The 25687-nt window shown below is 32.3% G+C and overlaps 1 protein-coding gene across 1 annotated transcript; it reads left to right on the forward strand.

Annotated features, from left to right (window-relative positions):
• The first annotated feature begins 1505 nt into the window (after positions 1 to 1505).
• Positions 1506 to 23907, forward strand: alka (glycine receptor subunit alpha alkaliphile). The gene is made up of 11 exons (XM_013306123.1): positions 1506 to 1680; positions 9518 to 9624; positions 15736 to 15812; positions 16364 to 16463; positions 18233 to 18387; positions 20726 to 20881; positions 21117 to 21257; positions 21780 to 22009; positions 22132 to 22272; positions 22921 to 23106; positions 23569 to 23907. The coding sequence occupies exons 2-11, from the start codon at positions 9581 to 9583 to the stop codon at positions 23716 to 23718; spliced, it is 1380 nt and encodes a 459-aa protein (XP_013161577.1). The 5' UTR covers positions 1506 to 1680; positions 9518 to 9580; the 3' UTR covers positions 23719 to 23907.
• The last annotated feature ends 1780 nt before the right edge of the window (positions 23908 to 25687 follow it).

The raw sequence follows: 25687 nt of genomic DNA on the forward strand, positions 1-25687 counted from the left end.
AATAAATCTCTAAATGCTTACCCGGGTAGACCGATACCAATCAGACAAGGTCTGTGGTCAATGTCGCCACGTCGTCACGTCGCCGGAGTCGCCGCGTAAACGTACCGCTTACGTAGCGAGCGCCGCACTCAAATGTCATATTAGTAACAGTCGTCGCTTGGTTAGAAACGGGGTTGTAAACATTTTTTTTACTGACAATCTATGTACATCATTTTCATTAATATTTATGGGATACATCGATGAGCAATATCGCTAATTTTTGGCATTTTTTTGTACTTTGTTTTTATTAGATAGTGATACTAAACATTTTCACGAATAATGATTACATTAACTTGAAGATATTATGCTTACTGACGCAAATAGTTGATAATACCATTTCAGATTCAATATAGATGTTCAGGGAAGATTCGTTGCAATTGAGACATTAACTTTTAAAAGAGTATTTTATAGCTCGTGTGCGTAGAAATAACTCTTACATTTTGGACAATTTTGCTAACGTCCATATAGAAATAGTAAAATAATCTATTAAAACTCACCACATACTTAAATCATACCTTAATCGTCGTTTAAAAAGTTTCCTTCTAACTTCATAAATTATAAACTTTATTACACTTTGCCCAAAACCTTTGAACCAAAAATTGTATTCTACTCGAATTTCGGGATAACTCGAGGGTAATTCATTCACAAAATAAATGTTCCATTAAGAAAATAAATTACTTTATGTCAATAAAATTAGTATAGAAAATTATTCTAATTTTAATTAAGGTTGTAATTAATATATAATGAGTTTAACTAAATCAAAGCCACGATAATAAAATGAATCTGGGCCTAAGACTTCTGCCAATGATTGTGTGAAATGGTCTTATTCAGACATCTGGTCATTGTCTTCTGTAAATTCTATGGAAAAATAAGAACACTGTTTGTTAATAAAATAAAAAAAACAAAAAACCAATTGATTTTATTCTTTGACACACCGGGTAAGAATACGATTCTAAAGAAATCTCAATCGTCAATACCGTTTCAGTCGTTTTGTTACAGGAGGTCACAACAGAATTGACATGTATGATATGTCTCTGATATTAAGTGTTACTTAAAGTACGTTTACTTAATAATTATTTAATAATAAAAGTTTACTTATTGAATTACAAAATGCTGGAAGAAATGAGAAAACGACATCTCTTAACGAAGCCCTATTTCACTATAGTACTAATCATGATTCATACCGTTTAAGAAATAAATAATTTGACAGAACATACTATCAATATGTTGTGCCATTGTGGTGAAAAATATTATGAGACAGGAAACATAATTGAAATGACATGAATCTTCCTTAAAGCATTATAATTCTAATTTTATTTAGCACCCAACAGGGAAATTAATTTAAAAGGCCAACACGCTGTCGTCGACGATAATTGATTATCAAATGTGAAAAAATGTTTAGTACCACTGACTCGGCGGTCGGTGGGTGTCTGCACCAACCGAACACGCAAGCCGCGCTCCACGGCGACTTTTCAGTTAAAACTACCGCGGGGCCCGACCTATTCGCGCCTACCTCTAATAAAGTAACAAAAAAAGTGCTACGTAAATAAGCTAAGCTTTTGTTGTGCGTGGTTTTGGTAACTAATTAAAATAAGTACTGCGGATACCTTGTGATGTAGAGGATTGTAACATGTTTGAAAGGTACAGGATTCGATTTTTAATAATTCAGGACATTATGTATTTAATAGTGTATTTTCAAGAAGATAAATTATTAATAGAATTAATTACATATTAGTAATTGTTTACATAAGAATTTATTATCATTGTATTTTCCTTAGTTGTTAAAACGCATTTGTAAAGAAGATTTTTTTCGACTAACTTGTTTATTTATAAGACGCTTAACGTAGCTTTAAGATATTTTATAAATTGGTGTAAATTACATTTCATTGTCCACAATTGAGTTCTTTGAACTTTGATAAATGATAATTGAGTCATTCTAATATCATTTTAGTATTTTTATTATTTTCTATTAAATTGTATTCATAAGAAATTATGATTATTTGTGTTCATTTAAGTCAATTCGAAATTGGTGCAATATTACATTAAAATCTAATCATTTTAATAGAGTGATGTTGAAATTTCCCAGTAAAATATTTTTTCATTTTGCAGCTATATTTACGTTTTCACCAATTAGACTAATACATTATTTTGTTTCATTTTCGGTAAATCTTATATATAAAATTCTCGTGTCACAATTTTCGTTCCCATACTCCTCCGAAACGGCTTGACCGATTCTCATAAAATTTTGTGAGCATATTCTGTATGTCTGAGAATCGGCTACTATCTATTTTATAATCCCGGGCAGACGGAGTCGCGGGCAGCAGCTAGTATAATAATAATAATAATAAATCAAAAGGCAGTTATCCTAGAAACCGCGCGCATTCTGAGAAGGTTCCCGTCTCTGCAGCCCTGACCACTGGTTGTTTGAGTCATGGGATTCCGCAGCCGGTGCTGTTCTATTTTTAATATAATATATATATATATATATATATATATATATATATATATATATATATATATATATATATATTTACTACTATGTTAAAAATATGAATACGTTAAGTTACTAATAATAATAATATTTCACATAACTACAGTTATATTCCAGAAAGCATATATTTCTAACAATGTATATAATTTATATATATTTTGTATGATCTCTTTAGATCGTTACAATTTTATATAGAGAACTTATCACGTAGTAAACATAGTTCATAGAAACATAAGTTCGTAATGAAACAATGAACTTGCAAACACCGCTATACGATCAATATTTTTGTCGTGTACGTTTCATAAGTTTCACTTTTTAACCGTTCTGTTAAAATATTAGTTTTCGTTAACATTAAACAATATAAGTAAAATAAGGACAACTTAAGGAAAAAGGGCTGCAAAATGGGTTCCAAGTACAAGACAATAACTTAATCTGTTTGATTTTAAGCACAATGACATTGTGTTCTATGCGAATTTTCTTAAATAAGATCTTCCTAAAACTAATAACGAAATTTCTTCAGTTTTTGAATACGAAATATATAACAATAAGCAGGCATTTGTCGTACAACTAGGTGCGTATGTTGCGTTTTGTATAAATCTATGTAGGTTAAGGTCAAGCAATCATTTGCATATCTAATGTTATAATGGGGATTTAAGGGCGTATTAATAAAACAATTAAAACAACAAGAGCGTCGGTGGTGGTGGTAAATCACTAGAACATGTTGGTCCCGGGTTCGAATCCATGTGTTTTTCGATTTACAAATATTTATCTGACTATTAGCTGCCTTGGCAGCTGACGCAGGCGGGGTTGCGGACGAAAGCGAAAGCGTGCCCGTAACCCCGCCATCATGCGTAGGAGGAACAGAGGGGTTCAATGGGTATGCTTCCCATCTGGAAGAGAATCCCACATAACTGCCGTGACCCCCACCCCCTACCCACGGGGCACGGAGTATGCATAAAGCTTTCCCCTCTGAAAAAAAAAGTGTGGTGGCCTAATCGCCCCTAACTTTACGTTGGCTCCAAATCCCTCAGTGGGAGGTGACGATGAATAAATGATGAAAAGAGTTCTATACCAGAGGGCTATTAGGATATAAGCCATTGTATTAACAATACTAACAATTGAAAAGCTTAATTCGTCTTCGTAAAATTCCCTCAAGACGTATCTATTATTACGTTCACTTAACGCTAGTATAAAGCTAGCTTAGAGTAAAGTAGGCCTATCTTATCAAATGTATTTCAAATAAAATCTCTGTATTACAATTTTAGTTTGAAAATAACTCTCAGATAATAACATAGCGCAATATGACGTGTAATTGAAAACCCAAGCATTAGCAATTCGCAAAACTAATTTACATTGTTATGCTTAAAATGATAAATTCAGCAATCTTAATTAGATTTTAAATTGTTATTTACTTTAAAAAAAACCTTTGTAGTTTTTTCTTATCCTATTTAACATTGATTATATGAAATGGGACAATGTTATCCGAGTTTATTTTGAGAATAATCTTGCCTGCAAAATTATTTGCGTAACTAATGCTGTATTATGTTTATGATGATACTGTCACGTGTAGCTCGAGTTACTTCAAGGTCATGGCTGTTATGAATAAACGTAATATTAGATTTGTTCTCATGGAGTGAACTCTTAAACTGTTAATAATACATCATGTGTGTACCTACGGAAAAGAGGTTGACTGAACATTAAAGTTAAGTTCCAAGCTATAATAATATCCTCTTTTTGTGCGTCCCTACCTCCGTCTGCAATTCCGCATGTCTATGGGTAGCAGTCGTTTCGCTATTTCGGCGAATTAAGGTGACCGCTCGCTAGTTTGCCACCTTATGATATAAAAAATGATTACCATCTTATTTGAGTTTTTTCAAACAGCCCAAGTAACCAGTTGAAGTAGATCTTACTAAGATTTCTTCTCTCTAAGATCTCTATCATCTCCTTTATTATTACTATAACTATATATACTTAAGTGAAACTATTCAATAACTACATAGTTTAGTACAATTGAAATGTAAATAATAGCGACAAATTATCTCGGACACGAGTAAGTACTATCTTTTGAACATTGGAATCTTGGTGAAGCGGTCGTTTTATTCATCTTAAAAAAAAGCTTTCGATTCATAAGTCTTCTCTTAGTTGCCAGTAGTGTCGTTTTTACATAATTTACGCTGGATACAAGTGGAATGGCCAATTAGATATCTGGAACGATAATCGGGTAAACATAAAGTGGCTACAAGTGGACAATGACTTATGAACTTCTAGACGATTGAATGAGTTTACGGAAAAATCCACTTCCTCACTTATTCTCTTGCGATTACTTAATTTATTTTAATGAAATTGATGAAACAACAAATTTATTAAGAGTCAATAGCCTAATGGATAAGCGCATGGAATTCCGATCGCGGGGTTTGGGGTCCGAATCCCGTCATTCGACTATTGCCGTAAACCATCTATAGCCATAATATATCAAGCGTATAGCTAGGAAATATTAGTAAATTAACAAAAATCTGCTAATATTAAAAAAACTCTACATTCAAATTTGGTTACGGCCTACACCAGACTTACTATAAATGAGTTTACCTATGTTTAAATTGTAAATAATTAATTGTAATATCTTGGAATGTAACAGCGAGTAGAAGTTAACTCCCAGGTAGTCAAATAGAGTTCGTATATACAATTGGCCCTAATAAAAGCTTAAGTTAAAATATACATATTGTTACAGATACATGAAGAGATCTTATAAACTAAAAAGATATATATCTTTAAGTTAGATTTAAAAGTCGTCTCTGATTATTGCAGCTGATATACTAGAGATGGTAATCCCTTGTGAAAAAGCCGATGAAATCGGATCAAAAGGCCGCAAGCCTTGGGGAGTACAGAGGTCGTCTAATTGGCACTGTACAAGTATTATATATTCCGAGCTTACGCCATTGCACGTGTTGTATTGCGCTGTTTTTCCTTATTAAAAATGAGTTTGATATACTTTATAATACCCACTGAGGAATCTAAAAATCTTAAACTGAGTCAAACTTACACACCCGCGAAAAACCTTACGAACTATTCAATTACTTAAAAAGTATCAGATTCTGTGAATAATTATTTACAGTAAAAAATAAATAATTCCTTTGCACCCAGAGAAGTTGCAATCTAATTAAACTTATATTCAACTATATCATAGTTACAACAATTGTTATTCTTATCTATACAAAATCTATCATTTTCTTTGTGAAAATATTTTCTCATTTTTGTACTAGAAAACTTAGGAATATGAGAAACATTTATTTCAATGTATCGTCAAAAATGTCACAATCACAAGTGTGTTTTACATTCTTATTACATTCTAAAGTAAGTAAAAATAAACAAGCAGTGGATCAGGCTTCCCGCCAGTTTCCCAGAATAACTAAACAATTGGTGTTCATTATTTTTGTTTTCAAATAGAATGAATGGGCGTATAATATGTTTTTGATACATATTCAGAACACAAAACACATAATGATCACAACGACATACTCACTATATTGCATCAATATTACTATAATATACTTTAATAAAACTTTCTAATAGTACATACTAGGTTACCTTAATGATATTAATTTGTGTTTTCTGTTATTTTACTACGTAGCAATGCTACTACGTACGTAAGACATGCGTGAAATGGAAGAAATTCTGCGTTTCGTCTGATGAGTGTGCGTTCCAGAGGCCTTATGATATAAAAAAATATAATTATTATATGTTGTATATAATGTCGCATGACATGCCATTCGTGTATGCCACAAAGACGTCAGAGGTTATACAGAATTAAAAAAACAGTCTCGACAAGTCATATTGCTTGATTCTCGCTATTGTTCCATTTCTACACAAAAGCAAGATAGACGTGGTCTTCAAATGATAAATTATTTTGATGGCTTATCACTGGGCATCTCTTACTCATTTTAGTGAACCAAGATAAATCATGCTTATCATTATCTAGGTCTCAAAATATCATTTGAATGGCCTGAAGTTGATATATATATTGCGGGGACAATACTTTCAGTTTTAAACGACATTCAGACTAAGCGCTATCTGCGCTCGGCCACCGCAAGCCCGGTGAAGCTGTAAATGCTTCTTTAAGGAAAACATTGACTACTCAGTCACACTTTATTTTAAAAAAAAGTTTTTTAACCAGCTTGTAACTATTTAATAAATAACGAATACGTCATAAAATTATATATTTTATTTATTTCCTTACTTTCTTCGTTTTTACTGATGAAATGATAAATAAAGCGTTATTTGAGCAAGACAACTGCAACTTAAAGCAGATTCATTTCTCATATAAAGCAAACTATGAAAAAATTACGACCGTGTGTAAACACAGCCTTATATGTGTGTCGAAGTGAAGATAACATCCATTTTAGTTGTAATTTATCGCCTCGTTTATTCAATGAAATAAAAATAGAATGAAGAGATTATTTGACACAAAAACTACAATTATTTTAAATTGGTAAAGAATTAAAAAAACATTTGTTTGAAGAACAATATGAAAGGTATGAATTCATTATTTCTTTATGAAACAGCACAAGAATGAAAAATACAAAAGAATTAAATATTTGAAAGACTAACAATAATGTTTGTTGAAACATGATTAATGAAATGGAATATTTAACATTACTTGATGACGAATAAAAATTAAAACCGCACAGGACATGTGATAAAACCAGGAGTAGGTATTTTGTACTAAATTGCTGATAATTTTTGTAATCAAAATGTTATTTCGTTGTTCTTCTTCTATCATCATCATCATAATCAGCCTAAATTCATCCACTGCTAGACGTAGGTCTCTCCCATCGATTGCCACAATGCCCGGTCCTGTGCCGCCCGCATCCAGTGCAGTCCATCCATCCATCCTTCTTCTACATATCCGTTTATTTCGGCCTAAGGCAATACAACAAATCCTATTGGCTGCGCCATTTTAACGAAAAGTAACGCAACGTAAAATTTAAGATACAAACTTACTGAGTTTACATAGTTAACAATCTTATTAATATTATAAATGTGAATGTTTGGATAGATGGATGTATGTTTGAAGGTATCTCGAGAAACGTTGTATGGATCTTGCTGAAATTTGGCATAGATGTGGAACATAGTCTGGGAGAACATTTAGACTACTAATTAAGTTTTTTTTTTAATTCCGCGCGGACAGAATCGCGAGTGATAGCTAGTAATTAAATATTTAATTATTCGACTAACAAAAGGTTAATATTTTTTGATTCATTTGTTTCTCGAGTCTTTGTAGAATTTATGCTGAAATTTATTAAAGTACGTAGACTGCAGTACTCAGTTTAGCAAGTAATTAACAACAGCGTTTGTTCTACAACTGCGGAGCACGACTACTTCTCGTGTTTGCTCCGCGTGACTCTTTTGATACATTTAATATTTAGTTTGCGAGCTGGGATAATATTCAATAAGTATTTTTTATTTATTATATTCTTACTAATATTATAAATGCGAATGTGTGAATCGATGGATGGATCATGAAATGTTTCCAGTACGGCTGCATGGACATTGCTTAAATTTGGCATAGATATATAACAAAAACTGGAATAACACATAGGCTACTGACTAAGTTTTTAATCCAACGCGGACGTAGTCGCGGGCGAGAGTTAGTTCGATATAATTTTGGGTTATGAAGTATAAATCTTCGGCGGTTTCTATTAAGTTCATCGTACTTTTATTAAGATTATAAAAGGTGATTAAGAAAGTAAATATCTAAAGCAACATTTTATTAAATATTTGTTATGAAAGCAAACAATACGAAAATTATAAAAGGCACATCGGACTAGCAACCTCAAGCTAATGAAAAAGAAGTGCGAATGAAACATTCATGACGAAAGCAATAACAAAAAATAATCACAATAAAACAAGAGACTCAAGTATTAGCCAATTGTTTCACAAAGTTCAAACGAATATCACTTGAAATTCATTCCAACGATAAAGTTATGTTTTGGAATAATAATGACGCTATTTTTAAAACTATTAATTAAAATTGAAGTGAAAAGATCGTGTTAATTGAAAAAGTGTATAGGATTTAATACTATTTCGCGTCGTTTGAAATTTTCTTAAACAGGAAATAATCTGGTATGGCAATAAATATAAAATATATTGTTCCTCTTTAGGATATATAAAATGTAGTCGGAAGAGCGGATAGAATCTTGAAGGAGATAAATGTCTAATATATTTGAATATAAATGTAAATATTTGATGGGCATTATTAGTTTGAGTAAAGGCTAATCTCCTCTAACTTAGGGTAGACTCGGAGCCCCTTAATAGGGACGTGTAATTGCTGACGAAGAAGACTACTACATATATTAAAGTTATGTAAATTTTAACATTTCCTTCAATCGATATTCAATTGGTCAGTAGGTCGTTTTCCTTGTGTATCGATCTCATTGGTCGTTTAATATTAAATTAGCTGGCGGCGTATCGCGATTGCTGTCGTGTATTTTCAACTTTTGGTTAGATTTTGTAGTCTCTATTTTTAACGGAAAGAAAAGGATAAAAGTATTTAAACAAGTACTACTGCAATGGATTTATATAGCCTAGAACCTTCTGTGACATAAGTACCTACTAATAGAATATCGTGTTTCTTTATTCTAAAAGCTACGAATTACTAGATTATTTTGATAAATCTGCAATGTATAATTTTGTTAAATATTAATTTCGTTCATTTTAATATTATGGGTATAATTATATTGAAGTTTTCACTGATGGAATTCTCAAAGTTTTGACGTCGTAATTACGAACGTTCGAACTTTCCTAAATCCATAGAAAAAGGCGCATTAAATCATTAAAGCAAAGTTTAAGGATTAATTCATCAAAGTTACTTAAAATTTGTGAAAATCTAAACGCAGGGAAATATTTAGTTAATACAATGTTTTATTATGTTTTAACTTCGTTATGATTGTATTTGATACTTTATTATTTTCTAAATTATGTCCTTTTCAGATGAATTCTTCAGTGTTGGAATGATTCCACGTCGAGTTTCCCTCCACGTCTCCACGCTTGAAGATGGTTCCATGCACATGGCCAACGACATTGTTCTTTTTAATATGGTGAGTAAAGAATATTGATAAAAATACACTAGAATTCTTCTTCTTTAATTTGCCTCCGTTTTCTTTGTTAGGAAGATTTAAAATTCCAGCCACTAATCTCTATAATAATGATAAACTAGAGCGCAGACTTACTACTTGATTAATCATTTTGGGCAAACTGTTTAATTCGTAATGTTTAGTATGTTATCTTAAAAGTGTTTGATGAATACTTAAAATGTTTAACCTTTCAGGAAATTTTCTGTGTATCATTTAAGGGAATATCCGTGATTTACTGGTTTAGTGAACGTCCAGTTCTTATTATTCATATTCTGCACGGCACACGTTAAAGCGACTGTTGTAAACTTAAATTCTGTAAACCAAGTTTTGTTGTAACTTTGGTATATTGTACATATTTTATCTTTTAAACGTATCCAGTTTATGTTCAAGAAGAGATATATGTAACATGACACAATTTGTCAAAAGCATTTTGACGCAACAATTTATAAAATCGAGAGATATTTCTGCTACACTTTGTAACAAATATTTTGTTATAAGTTTCGGTTATCGTGAAAGCTTCTCATAGAAACTGTTCAAGAAACTTTGAGAAATATAAGTCTACTTTAAGTAAATTATCAATAAGTTGGATAACTTACTTTGAGACATTAGTTGAAACTGAGGCACTCGTCCTTTTGTGTGTGTCACACAAAGAGCAATTTAATATAAGAAATCTACGCTAAGCGGCTGCTTAGGAAAGCCTTAAATTAAGGAACGAGCCTTACATATTTAAAATAATAAAAATAACGGAGTACGATTTAGTTTGTAGTTGTGTGTTATTCAAAAAAAATTGATGCATTGCAACCTCTATTGGAAAAAAAGTTATGACGTCAGACATTGTAAAAATTGATATATTCCAAATATTACCCATCGTGTGTTTTTTTTTTATTTACTACAGACCTTTGACGGATTTACCTCGTTTAAAGTTAATTCTTTAAATTAATCCGCGAGATAATTTTAAAGTCTTTATAGTCAGTTTACCTTTAAAAAGCTGATTTTAACATAGATAAAACGCGATTAACCGACGCTAAGGTTATAATGGTGTTACGTAAGGTCAGGGTCGGGGCTGAAGACAAATGAATTATCGCGATAAGGAGGAAATTAATGATATCGGCTGTTCAGTACATCGTCACTGAAATACGACCATTGAATTAAACTTTAACTTTTCTTATTTGTTTGAATATAACTTAGAAAATACACTTGCGTAAAATATCTAGAACTAGCTGTTGTCCGCAATAATAATAAAAAAATCGTAAAAAGTACGCTATGTGTTCTTACAGACTATGTTCTACGTCTGTGCCAAATTTCATCAAGATCCGTTGAGCCGTTGCGGAGATACCTTTTATTCATCTTATCATTCGCATTTATAATATTAGTAAGATGAATACAGGAATCGGCGTTTTTTGCCAACTTAATTTTATATATTTTCTTCTCTGTATAAAATTGAACACAATATGACGTCTTAATAAGTTTCATACGCTTTATTCAACAGAGAAAAACTATTCAAACGCAAAGTGTTTGTCTTTGTTAACAGACAACAGTTAAGACTTTGTTAATTTTGTATTTTGTATGTGTGTATGACAGAGCGTCGGTGGCTCAGTGGTCAAGCACTTGACTTGCAATCTGCAGTCCTGGGTTCGAATCCCGCCATGTACCAATGTGTTTTTCGATTTCCGATTAACATATGTACATTTATCCGACGTTCTTACGGTGAAGGAAAACATCGTGATGTAACCTGCACATATCTAAGAAATTAAAAGATATGCGTGAAGGCAACCAACCCGCATTGGGCCAGCATGGCTGACTATAGCCTAGTCACCCCTGATTTAGGGTACGTCCCGAGCCCCTCGGTGGGGACGTTTAGTGAGCTGATGACGCAATTATATTGGAATAAACATATAAAGTTATTTCATATACAAAAGCCTTTTTGAATTGAATTAAAGAGAACGCAATGGTTTTCGCGTAAATATCAAAAGCTATTTTAACTTTATATTTGTGATCTGTATAAATAAACTTCATTTATGTTGGAACATTTTAATTCAAGCTTTGTAGATTTAAATGCACGTAATAACTTAACAAAATATTATCAATGTATTTCAAATATATATCTTTCATCATTTTTTTTTCAATTACAATTATCAATATTTGATTAAAAAAAGTTTTTATTCATTAAGACTTTGTTTTTTTCACATGTTAAATTGTCTTTACAAATACATGTAAAGAAATGAATCATCTCAGACACAACTAGTCAAGTTGATCTTCTTCTAATGCCTCTCCATTACTGGAGGTTGGCCGTCCGCGCAGCGAACCTATTTCCATTGGTCCATTTCCGAATGTTTCTCAGCCACGAATTTCTCCTCCTTCCAACTCGTCTTCTGCCTGCGATTAATGTTGATCACATGTTATAATATTTAATATGATTTTGGCCATACAAAACTTTTTTAAGGTAAATTCAAAAGATATATAGGTGAGTGAGTCCATTACATTTGTTAGGTGATGGAAGAAAGACCAGCCAGGTTAAGATATATCAAAGCTTCCTAATATTCTTAATATTAATTCTGAAACAAAAGAACGAAAGACGCCACCGCATACTACGCCAAACCGATCCCGGTGTAAAAATGACCGCAACAATTAACTAACCCTAATTTAAAACAATATTCTTATTAATGCTAACAAACATTATAACTTCTTAATATATTTCGTACGAAGGATATTGTCAGTCAATACTGTATGGTTATATTTCCTAAGCGAATACTAGAGCGTGATTAATTTCCATTAGCGACGAAGTAGCGTTGGCCTTGAGGATAGCACCAGGCTGTTGCGGCTATCAGTTAAGGTCAGCTTAGTTGTTAAGATAAGACCTAGCGTACTGAACTTACCAACAATTTATTAGCTGAACATGGTCACTGTCACATTCCCTGAAGGTTTAACCTTTCGGTAAGCTTTTTTATATAGAATGTAAAAGTTTATTTGTAAATTATTCGCTTCACTGATAAGATTGATTTTGTTTATATCTTCAAGTAACAAATTTAATTAGACGTAATTCAATTAGTTTATTTTAAGAAGAGTTGAAGGTTAAAGATCAAGATTCAAGGCCAAGTTTAAAGGGTATTTTAAAGATGCGTTTACTTAAAATATTTAACAGCTTAGTTAAATTTTTTAATTAATCAAATTAATGAGTCAATTTATTAAATAAGTGTTATAGATGTCTGCAGTCTACTTCTAAAGATTTTCAGACATCTTGATACAATACAAACGAATTTATCAGACAACAGACGAAATACGCATCTACATCGTCAAAGATTAAAATATCTTGAACAGAAAGCTCGTTCAATCAAATTTCAGCTTGCGTGTCCCCTTGTATTAATAAAAACGTGCTCCGGCCATTCTTGTAGTCTTGGGAATAGATTTATTTGCATAACAAAGGAATTTCCCATCTCAATCTTTTAGCAAAATTTGAACATAATATTACGCAAGAATCATTATTTAAGTCACATATTGAACGTTATTTTGTACAAAATCTTTTGTAGTATTAAATAACATTTAACATCAATTGTTTAACTTCAACAAATCTTACTAATATAACAAATACGAAAGTTTAGATGGATAGAGGGATGGATGTTTGTTAAAAAGTATCTCCAAAACGACTTAACGGATCTTGCTGAAAATTGGCATAGATGTAGAAAACATAGGGTATTGATTAAGTTTTTTCTTCCGCACGGACGGATTCGTAGGCGACAGCTATTTAACAATATTTCCTTCAAGACGTCCATTTCGTAAACTTTCTCGGAATAGTTTTATTAAATGGAAAAGGAGTATGTGAAAATAAAACAAACATATTCACAATTGAGTAGAACTAGTATTAGGAACTGAATATTTGCATGCATATGCATATAAATAAACGTGAGACCTTGATCTTGCAAAATGGAAAATACTAACATCTCTATACGTATAATGCTGAGTCACGTGTCACGGAGCCTTTGTTAAACTTTGTGATCTAAATAAGCTTCTGTCGAATATAATGTTATAAAAAGGGAGTTTGTTTTTCTTTTCTTAGAGGATGTTTCACTGTGTTTTAGACTATACACTATAAGCTGTTTTAGGAAATGTGTCCCTTTTTCAAAGATATTGTCATTCGAATAACTCGTGGCTTACTAAGTCGAATAATAGCTTCAGTACAATGTAGAGACTCAGTGGTTATAAAATAGAAATATTGTAAAATCTAAATATAGAATAGCGTGCGAGGAATATAGCAATCGATGACGTTGCCTTGGCCTGGTCAGTTCTTACGTCATTAGTAAATATAATTAAAATACATCCTGTATGTGTGCGTGTTTTTACTTTTGCTCAAATTCAGCAAACCTAAGACTCATTAAAAGAAACATTTCTTCTGCTCACTATTGATGTAAAGTGTGAGTTTTTACAATAATATTCGTTCCGACTAATAGTGTGCAAAGATTGTAAATAAATACCAGCTTGATACCTTCACGCGTTTTTGAGAAAAATGGGTCTTGACAGACAAACGGATGGACAACAAAGTGATCCTGTAAGGGTTCCGTTTTTTCTTGTGAGGTACAGAACCCTAAAAAATAACTTGATTTTGAGATTAATAAAAATGATTAACAATTATTGATCAAAAGAGAGTACAAAAAGCCGAAATTGAAACAAACACATTAGCTCGTAGGCGACCTGTCACAAAATTGTCGCAACGTCCTCGAAGACTTTCTTCTTTGTCTACTGTCTGTCCGGTGTGTCATCAATGTTTAAGAATATTTTAAATGTTAGAACAGCCAGACTTACGGGTCAGGTAAGTCAGTAAGAGTATATTAATAGAATATGTATAAAGGAATAGTACGATTTAAAGATGTGTCAGGATCGCACAAAGTGGACATGCATATTCTTTGCTTATCCCTCTTTTTATAGGCGTATTTCATAATATGACCTGCATTACAGACAACAATGACCGAGGGCTTCAGGTCATAAGAACGCTAGTATTATTTGAATGTTGAGCGCACGCTACGTTAGCAAATAACTATTTCCATTGACGTCATAGTTCGTGGAGCCTTTAAAATTTTGCGATTAGCCCATTTCTCGTGGCATTGTTGAAAACTTTAAATTGCTATTTATATTATACATTACAACTTCTAACTTTATTATTACTTTTGATGAAATAACCGTCTTTTTTCTTTTTACAAGCTTTCATTAGGTTTCAACTGTCTTTATGTTTATTATCACATCTTGTAAATTAAATTTAAACCACTTCACGGTTATTGATTGAGCTGAAATTTTGGGTACGTGTGTAAGTCGCGTGTTACAGCAAAATGGTGCTAATCTGATGATGGACCTGGACTGTGGTAATAGGAACATCGTAATGAAACGACACAACCTCATCCTGTTTGGGCTCGTTTAGATCGTGACGATCTTTTAAATAATAAGATCATAAAAAAGCTTGTTTTTAAAAAGTTTTACTTCCTTTATTTATTATAAACGAATTCGTTTAAGTCAAATTATTATTCAATTATCAACAAGAAATATTTCATCACGACTTAAGACTTACGAAAGTAATTTTTCGTAAAATAATTTTTCACCGATTAAGTGATATATCAAATAGAATTCATAAACAAGCTTTGTCAATTTTCATTGTTGACTTAGGAGTTTACTAAATATACTCAACTCATACCGTATTCTTAATACAATTAATCAAATCAGGAGTTCGGACGAACTGTTGATTTTAGGTATATATTTTCCTAAAACATGTTGATCTAACTCTCTTTACAAGTTTGACAAACACTAAAAACCAGGGTAAGGATATATGTATAACTTTATAATTTCATTTAGAATCTAAAGGTAACATTCAATACCCCGCGCCAGACGCACGCATGGCTTTTATAAACAAGCGATCCGTTTCGGTCCGTGTCTGCGGTGCGTCTGGCGCGGGCCAATGGATACGTACCTTAACAGGCATATTGCCGTCCTTTACCTTCTCTTAGATAAAACAGAGACAACAACATGTCAATACAAGTGTCACCATAGTCGTGATAAGTAACCAATTAATTCAACAAAATTCTCTTGTTCCAGGCTTTGCAATGACGTCGTGTCAAAAAGGAATCATACTTTGAAGCCGCGAGTTGTGTTACCAGAGAACTATGTTAAAGGTATTTATAATCCGATATGACAACATGCTAACCAATTAGACAAAATGAAATAGAATTAAAATATGGAATATCGCTTAATTTTGTGTGGAACTTTTTGGATATGCATCTCGGACAAAGATAATAAATAAAAGGGTAAAAAGAAGTTTTAAGCAAATACTATGGTGATGATCATCATTAATCCGCCCTTATCCCTACGGAGGGTCGGAACAGTATGTACTACTCCTCCATACATTTCTATCAGCCATCATATCTGAATCTACCTTCTAACGCACATCTTCTTTACAAATAGTGATTAGGCTATAGTCAACCACGCTGGCCAAGTGCGGGTTGGTTGACTTCACACATATCTTTGAATTTCTTCTCAGACATGTGCAGGTTGCATCACGATGTTTTCGATCGATCGATGTTTTGGATTCGAACCCAGGACCTGCAGATTGCAAGTCAAGTGCTTGACCCCTGAGTCACCGACGCTCTCCTGAGCCACCGACGAAATCAATCCATACTCATGAATAATTATAAGCTATAAGGACCACAATTATATTATATTACAGAGATGAGGCCGCCATCGCGCAAGGGACAGCCTGTCATCGTGGAGTTTAGTATCTACGTTGTGGACGTCAACTCTATCAATGTTGAAGATATGGATTTCAGGTAATTATTAAAATAGGTTTTCACTGTTGAAACATTTATATACAAAAATATTGTTACCTCTTTCGATCTCTTTGAGAAAACAGAGATAACGATAGTGTTTGTATATGAGATTTAGCAATGGAAATCCACGATTTGAACTATAACAAAGCAATCATTTGAAAAGATCTCTGAAAATGACATATTAATTATAAAGTTATAGTAATTTTGACTACACAATTTGAATAAAATAAATTTCTTTGGTTAGAAACTTAATTAACAAATATCTCATTTAAAAAGCAATAAGTAACAGAAATTTGTAAAGAAAAGTATTGTAATAAATAAGTCTACATTTTAAAGAATCATTCAAATTTAATTACATATACTTTGCGCTTTCATTAAATTCAAAAGTAAACGTTAAAGAAAAAACTCAACGAAATTATTAAAATAAAACGTACTCCAATTAAAAAATATATTAAGTATTCTCTTATTTCTATGTTTAAGGTTAGTACTATCAACGTCCTAAAATTTGCGTAGTTGACAACAAGAATAATTAAGTTTATCAGATTGAAACCAATTAAAAGTTTTCATGTTATATAAAAGTTTTTAACGAAACCTTATATGGTTTTCTATTTATACATTTAATAAACTTACTATACCAAATAAGAAATTTAAATCATTTCTAGCGAACACTCCAATGTACAAATTCTATTTTATTATTAACGTAATTTTAATTACTACGATGTTAAACTAATAACTTTGCTTGGCGTTATATAGTTTTTTCTACTTAGGCCCAATTTTACCAACATTAAAAAAAAAGAAACAAATTAAGTATGTACAAGTTAAAAAAAATCGATTCACGAAATCCGAAAAGCGAGAGTCCAAAGGATCGCAACATTTTTCTCGCTTATACAAATTTCTCTCTTACTTGAGTTTCTCGCTTATAAAAGTGGTCCTTCAAGGTCGGATAATGACTCTTCTTGATAGAAGTTTCTCGCTTATCCATGTTTAAATGTGCTATGCTTTTGAGAACTTTGCGTAACAATTAAAAACCTTTTTGTTCTTTTAGTGCATCATGAAAGAAGAGTTTCTCATCCATTGAATAAATGTAGTTATATTCAATTAGGATCATATGAATAAATATTGTCTTGCTATTGCCTAGCGAAACTTCTGAGACTGTCACTTGTAGTTGCTTGTTATTCACGCTTTGGTAGCTTTATTGAATATTGTCAACTCCCCATCGTTATTTAGTTTACATATTAACAAAATTAATATTCAACTGAAATATGTATAGAACTTTTATAATATTTGATTGATTCAAAAATATTGTAGGTCTTTATAGGTCTTAGTTTTTGAATATAAAAATACTCTTTGAATTTCTCTAATAACTCTTGAATTACAAAGAATTCTACTTAAAAAGTCGGATCACTTTGAAAAAGGAAAACAATGAAAATCTTTTGTTTTCAAATATTGGTCTGAACTTGATCTCTTGGAGAGAAACTTAAATGAAAAAGTGGCTATAGAATACTACAATACTGTATTCTTGTGGCTACCGAGTAATTTCCACGGCTCTTCAACGTATTCATCAACCATGAGACTTTTTATTTTACGTAAAGTCGGATACATTTTTTAATATTAGACATAATAAAAGGTAAATAGAAATAAAAGTAGTAGTTAAGTTTATATCAATAGAACACGACATAGCTATGTCGTAGTGGTTATCATAATTTTTCATATCCTAACTTTAGTGGAAACACGGTTTAAGTCATTTGAGATTCTCTCATCTGTTTCAGAGTGGACATGTTTATCAGACAGACGTGGAGTGAGAGTAGGCTGCAACTTCCTGATGATATATTCGAGGAAGGCGACGACCATGTAACCCTACCGCCGGAGTTCTTTGACAATCTCTGGCATCCCGATCCTTACTTCTTGAACTCCAAAGTCACAGGTACAGGTCACCTCTTCTTCTAACTTAGGTACTAATTTAAATTGTTTTTGCAAACTTGATTTTCAGGTATGAAAACATTTTCATACGGTAGTTTTTTTTTAATCAGAAGGTGGCAAACGAGCGAGCGACCACCTGAAATAGCTAAGTGACCGTTGCTCATAGACATGCGCAATTGCATATGCGTTGCCTACCTTTAATCGACGGAGGAAAGGATGCATAGAAAGAAAATATCTTCCCTTTCCATGCATACTAACATCCATGTTTGATACAAACTTAACAGAAATTTACGTAATTTAATTTCTTTGTAGTAATATAAGCAATTTCTTACTACATAGCGAAAGTACCTTTTGATGAAAACCCAAGTTAATATAATTGTACGCCCTGGGAAATTTCTTAAATGTTTATTTAGGTATATGGTCCGGGAATGGAACAAATATTGCTATTTGTATCAAATTATAACATAATAAAAAGACGAAGAGTTTATTTATATATTTTAACGTTGATTTGTTTATCCGATTCCTTTCCTTCTCTATTATTTTTAGTCTATAATATATTTGAGTTCTTGTTTATGGAATTGGAATCATAGTTTCGGCATTAACCTTGAAATTTCACCTGCAACGATAATCCGAAGGTCACACCTCCGCTATGCACCAATCACTTTCATTTGGAAGCGCGCCCATTAAAACTTAAAATGATTCCATTTCCCTCATTTCTATATTTACTAACGAACAAAAAAATCGTTATAACCTTGACTTGAACAGCAATGTGAAATCAGAATTTAATTTCATAACCTACCGATTTGTATCCGTTATAGCAGCGGTGCAAAAAAAAAACTTATGCGGGGAAATTAGTCGTTTGAGCCGCCTTTTACTCTATGATAGACTAGTTGATATATTCTTTTACTTATTTAAATTGTTTGCTTTTTATATTTCTTAATTTTCTTTTTAATTTTAGGAGGAGCGTGCCACTTTTGTCTTCATTCGGCCGGTAGGATAACTGAGTGATCTTTCTGCATTTCATTGTTCACAGTGAAACGCACTTTTATTTATTTCTTTTCACTTTATTATTTTATTTCAATAATATCTATGAAAAACATAACGCACATTAAATGTACATTTTATGTGTAAATCAATACAACTAATAATCACATAAGACAATTTGATTATCCTCGGGTCTGTTTATTGATTCTTGGAGACAAGAGCTTATTTACGTTAGTTATTTTCAATGAATAAATTAATCGTGACTATTGTAGGGCTAATTTGATATACACTACATCAAAAGCAACAATGTAACCTTTTAGCGGCGGGCTTAATAATATATAAAATTACTAGCTATCGCCCGCGACTCCGTCCGCGTGTTTGTCTAAAAAATAAAAAATAAAAATTTAGGGGTGGACTGGACTACCCTTAACATTTAGGGGGATGAAAAATAGATGTTGGCCGATTCTCAGACCTACTCAATGTGCTCACAAAATTTCATGACAATCGAAAACGAATATTGTGTGTTTTATATATATAACAGTATAATTATTTAACTTTTTAAATTTCAATTACATTGTCGTCACAATAATGCATTAGCGTGAACCGTTTTACTATAATACTCTGATGATAAAAACATCGATTTAACTGAATTTAATTCGCATAATATTTGAAGTCGATATCGATTATTCTCTTTAATCGATGTTTTTAAGCAGTTCACACCACTATGAAGGTAAAATTGATAGAGTTTTCATTTGTTTTTGCACCAGAGATTCGCTGTGCCATGTCTAGTTGATATTCGAAAGGTATCCTTTAACACATTTACATGCAACGCGTTCATTCTAATTTTCATCTCAACTTTTACAATCATGATAGGGTTTTTCCTGGATGAATATTACGAACCCTTCATTATTGTGTCTTTCTTTATTATAATTTCCCGTGAGCGTTGAAGGGAATAATATTAAAAGTAGAAAAATTAAGACTTCTAGATGTAATTACAATGATAAAATTAAATCAAAATCTATCATGTCTGTTTTTTTTAATAAATTTTATAGAAAATATCACAACTTTTACAATGGTCATATTTTTTTTAATACTTAAGCTCACAAGTTTTTATTATACTCAAATACACGATCGTAAATTATGATAGATTATACATAAATCATGTCACAATGTTAAACTGAGAACAAGAACGAATTACTTTATCGACGGCAAATATTCATAATTTGTGGCACTTGATTTTTCACTTCACTCAATAAAAGCAAAAAATAATTTTATTTTTGTTATTTAATTCACTTGCAGTTATTTAAAATAATATACAGAATAATTTACCTATTAACTATTCTCCTATATTATTACAGAAATAGCAGAGTTGACGCACAAGTTCTCGTCGGTGACTCTATACAGGAATCAGACGGTGCGGTACGCGGCAAGGATGCACGCCATCATTGCCTGTCAGATGGAGTTTCAGCTTTATCCCATGGACATACAATCTTGTCCCATTTACATAGAAAGCTGTAAGTATTAAGACGTATCTTTAATTCATAGTAAGCAGTGAACATATAAAATCTTAAGCACTTTTACCCGTATTTCTGATCTGGAAGTACACGGCCTTGCTAATAAGCTACTAAATAAGTTTCTAATTCTGCGCGAACGGAGTCGCGGCATAAGCTTGTACTTAAATAGTTGTGTTGTGTGGCAAAAATACCTATACACAGATATTAAAATGTCGATGTAATATATTTATTTCAGTTTCGTATAGTAATCAAAAGGTTCGTTTCCGTTGGAGCGATGCGGGGGTGACAATCAATCCAGAGCTCAAACTGTTGCAGTATCACATTGGAGAGCCGCTGCGACTGGAAGAGACCAATGGATACATGATCGATAAAGATGGTGTGTAGTATTAGCATTTGGCATGCCTGTTACTGGCACGTGCCTGTAACTGGTGCTATCCAGATATATTTGCAAGTTACTTGCATGCATGTTACTTCCAAGATGTTTACGACATGAAAACATTTTTGTTAGCTCCCCCCCCCCTCTTCCCTTTGCGTTTCCGTAACTGTCGCACAATCATATGTCATGCCAACTACTTGCAAGCCAGCTAAAGGCATGCCATTAATTAGGCTTACATACATATGCCTGCAGCTGGCACGTTCAAGTAATTTAAGTGTTCTAGCTACAAACATGTGTATTCGCGGCTTTAATGAAAGACCATACACAGAATTTTAATTAATAATCATTATTATGTCCCTGTCCTTTCCACAATACTGTGGATCGGCGCACCTGCTTTTCGCCCTCCAGATCGATCTATCTTCCGTCATTCCCTTCTTAATCATCTTTCAGGCAATCCATTAATCTCTTCCTTGACCTAGCAGTGTATCCAGTGGATTATAATATTAGTATTTCTTATTCCAGGAAACTATTCGAGGTTGGTGGTATACTTCAGGTTCGAGCGACAAATTGGCCACCATTTGATACAAACGTTTGCGCCGTCGTCTCTCGTTGTTATGCTATCCTGGTTTAGTTTCTGGTTGGATCTGGATGCTATACCAGGACGAGTAACTTTACTCGTCACATGCATGTTGACTTTGGTCACCATGTTTACTGGGTTGCGAGCTGACATTCCACCGGTTGCTTATGTTAAGGTAATTTAGCTTAAGTTAGCTTTGATTTTACATTACAAAATATAGACTTTTGTTTACGAACGAGAAATGAACCATAAAATTAATAATAAACATACAAAGTAATTCTGAGTATATATCTTCAGGCACTGGACTTATGGATGGCTGGCTGCATGATGTTCGTATTCGCAGCGCTCGGGGAGTTTGTAGTAGTCAAAGTGTTGGACAAGCAGTATCAGATGAACAAGACAAAAGCGCAAGAATCGATGCCCAGGATTATACCAGTGGTAATATTTTTTTTTACTTTAGATCAGCAAAATTACGAAAATGTAAAGTGTCTTGAGTCGCTTTAAGGAAAGGTAAGTTAGGTCTTCGCCATAGCGAAGGCATTGACCCCAGATATTCTGCTTATATTAACACTTTCAATCAATAGTAACAATAAAATGTCCAATAAGTAGTAATACATGTATGTTACTTATTATATGTACATGTACCTTAATATTTGTCACCAAGTTTTTGACAATGGAGTTTGAAAGTCACGGTATAGTGTAATGCGTATTCTATAAATATTACCTCTTTCTATTTAAATAACTGAAATAATTGAACAGTTCTTAAATTAGATTGTTTTCTAGCATAATTATTAACCTTCGCTTCATTATTTTCCTTCAAAACAATTTGAAATTGATTATACAATCTTACGCCTAATAATAACAATGTATATTTAGGAATATTGTAAATCGGTTTTCAAAGGGTGAGAATTAACATTGATGAAAATGTAGGGTTTAATTATATATTTACTGTAGCTTTTCATTACTTTGGGAGTCTTTTACAACATTGAAAAAATTATCGAAAAGCCTCTCTGTTCGATCAATGAAAGATGGTTGGAAAAATCCTAAATCAAATTGTGACTCATTAATTTATTTGTATCTTTCCAGAGATTGAATGGTGAGAAAGGTTCATGCGGTACAGTGGCTGCGTGGGAGGGTAGCGGGGTTCGATGCCGGAAGGTCGACCTGACCTCTCCCACGTCTCCCCCGGCGACCACCCCGGGGGTGCACACTACGCCCACCGCTCCAAATCCACACCTTGTTGGTGTTGAAAGACGACAGAGCATATTACAAGTACGCTTTAAATTAATACTGAAATGTCGTCTACCTTTAATATGAGATTCATCTCTTGTTATATTGGACAAGTTGCCAACCGAAATAGTATCTATAAAACGTAAACTTGACATTCAAAGTGCCAAACTAAGAGTCATTTCGCGGTGAAGAACAGTCCCTTAGTATAAATTTCTACATACTATGTCAAGTTAAGGAACAGCTTTTGTAATCATTTAAGGATTGTATGTGATAATTAGTCAACCAAACTACTGACTGAAATGCTAGAAGATTTGACTTTTTGTTCACTAATTTACTTCACTAAGCAAAGAATTCAATTATGCATATACAGTTTAAATTATAAACGTGTAAAAGCATCCATTTTATAATTCTTAAAAATCATTTGACATATACAGGATGTTCACAAATCCTTGGCCAAAATGATGATTAATTTTTTTTCTACTACTGTATATATTATGTCCACAGGTGGCCTGGTTAGACGCGGACACAGGTCAGGAACGGGTTCTGTGGCGAGAGATAGACAAGCTATCAAGGGTCGTGTTTCCCGCGCTCTTTCTATTGTTTGTCACCATGTACTGGCCAGTCCTTCTGCTCAAGACAAAGACGTCATCATAACAATCGTCCTTGAGCCCTTTAGTTAGCACGTTGATAAAGCGATGCGCTCAAAAGAACAAATATGTCACTAGGCGAGATAAACTTAAGCGTAATCGCACAATGGCTTATTAAATTATAACGCACAATATAAAATTAATTTTATATTCGATTTTATTTCAATTCTATGAGAAATTACACAATTAATATTGAGTAGATTATAGTAGATAAATATTTTAATGTTCTTTTATGAAAAGGTTAATATTTTATTTACCAAATTGTACATATTCGCACATAAAGATGTACAAACTGAACACATACATAAGTAGCACAATCTTTAAAATAGGAGTATAAACGATTTTATTTATGTTGTTTTATTGTTAATAAATTTTATATTTTAATTTAATCCTAATTTTATTAATTAAATTTTAATAAAAAAATATAAGTTTATCTATTTTAAAATTCAAATGTTAGTAAAAGATAAACAAAATATGTAAAATGTATATAAAAAGTAAACCTACAACAATTGCATAATCCTCCCACCGTGGGTTTCCCAGATCAAAATTTCTGTCGTCATGTCGTCATTCGTCATTATCCTTGACAAAACAGAAATAAGAATGTTTTAAACGCAGATTTTGGTCTCAGAAACCCACAGCTAATCAAGAAGTTCGCTTAATGTAAACGTATAATATTATTTCTGTAGTAATATAAAACCATGTTAAATAAACGTGAGTAATAATGCTCGTAGAGTTCTTTGAAATAAGATCCACAAAGTTTAATTTATTAGATGGAAATTGCATTTCTTCGTAAAAGGTATTCGAAATAAAGCTCAGGAAAGTATTCTCCATAAAATTACGTTAATAAGAAAAGAAGTGCTGTTAAACAATTATTTTAAATTTTCTTCACAGAAGTTTAAAACTTTGTTTCATTATTTATAAAAAGGTTTAAAAGAATTAGAAAAAGGTATTTAAGTAATAAATTGTATAATTGGCATTTTGTTTTTTTTTTTTAATAAAAGGCAAAGGCAAGGCAAAAAATATTAAAATTATTAATTATTAAGTAACGATTAGATGAACTTATCTAAATCTATTAAATTTATTTTCAATAATAATTTATAGTAAATATAGAAATATTGTAAGATTATTAATTAATATTGTTGCAATTTAATTTAGCTTTAAAATGTTGATATAATTATGTTTTTATTTTATGAATAGATGAATTGTGATCGTGTGCAATGCATTTTGGTGCTGTTTTGAACGATAAAGATATATATACGAACGTTATTTTAATTGTTACATAGCGAACATTACATATCAAGCTCGAATAGTTTTGCTATAAAATATGTGTACATTTTAAATTAAAATTATGGATAAAGATAACATTTTGTTTTATTCACATGCGGAGCGATATCTCTTTCCCAAAGGCCGGCAACGCATCTCCAGTTCCTCTGGTGTTGCGAATGTCTACTGTCATCGATAATCCCGCTACTCATTTATCTGTTAGGCCTTTGTGTGTTTGTTAAGCATAAGTTGGATTCTATAAAATAAAACGTATTCTTAGTTATTCGTTATAAGGTAAGTATAATAATTAAGGAATTACACTAAGGCAAATATTTTTTACACTTTTTCCTAAACCGTGACATATCTTCTTCAAGTTGAGAACCCCGATTTTACTTCCCGACATCGTAACCACACTCTTTCTTCCCTAGTCTTAGGTTATCAATCTTTGGGAAACAATGCCTAATGGTATGAATTCTTTTATTATAAATACCTAATAATATTTTTTTCTGCGTTATGTTTATACTCATTTTAATTTATATGCCAATGAATTATACGCACAAAAATCATATAATTGTAGGAGTCACAGCCGGAGAATACTTTTTCAAATAAAATATAGTCATCTTTAACTCTTATATTTCTTTTAGAATTGTAAACAACAACTTTTCCAAAAACACCGCTGTTCATTGTCTTTTCCATTACCCGAATGTCAGAAA

The sequence above is a fragment of the Papilio xuthus genome, unplaced genomic scaffold (genome assembly GCF_000836235.2).
Source record: "Papilio xuthus unplaced genomic scaffold, Pxut_1.1 DF828258.1, whole genome shotgun sequence".
NCBI lineage: Eukaryota > Metazoa > Arthropoda > Insecta > Lepidoptera > Papilionidae > Papilio > Papilio xuthus.

Coding starts and splice junctions, on each gene's coding strand:
- alka (XM_013306123.1), top strand. CDS start 9,581: ATGGTTCCATGCACATGGCCAACGACATTGTTCTTTTTAATATG. Junction 16,464..18,232: donor GTTGAAGATATGGATTTCAG/GTAATTATTAAA, acceptor CATCTGTTTCAG/AGTGGACATGTTTATCAGAC. Junction 23,107..23,568: donor GACGACAGAGCATATTACAA/GTACGCTTTAAA, acceptor TTATGTCCACAG/GTGGCCTGGTTAGACGCGGA.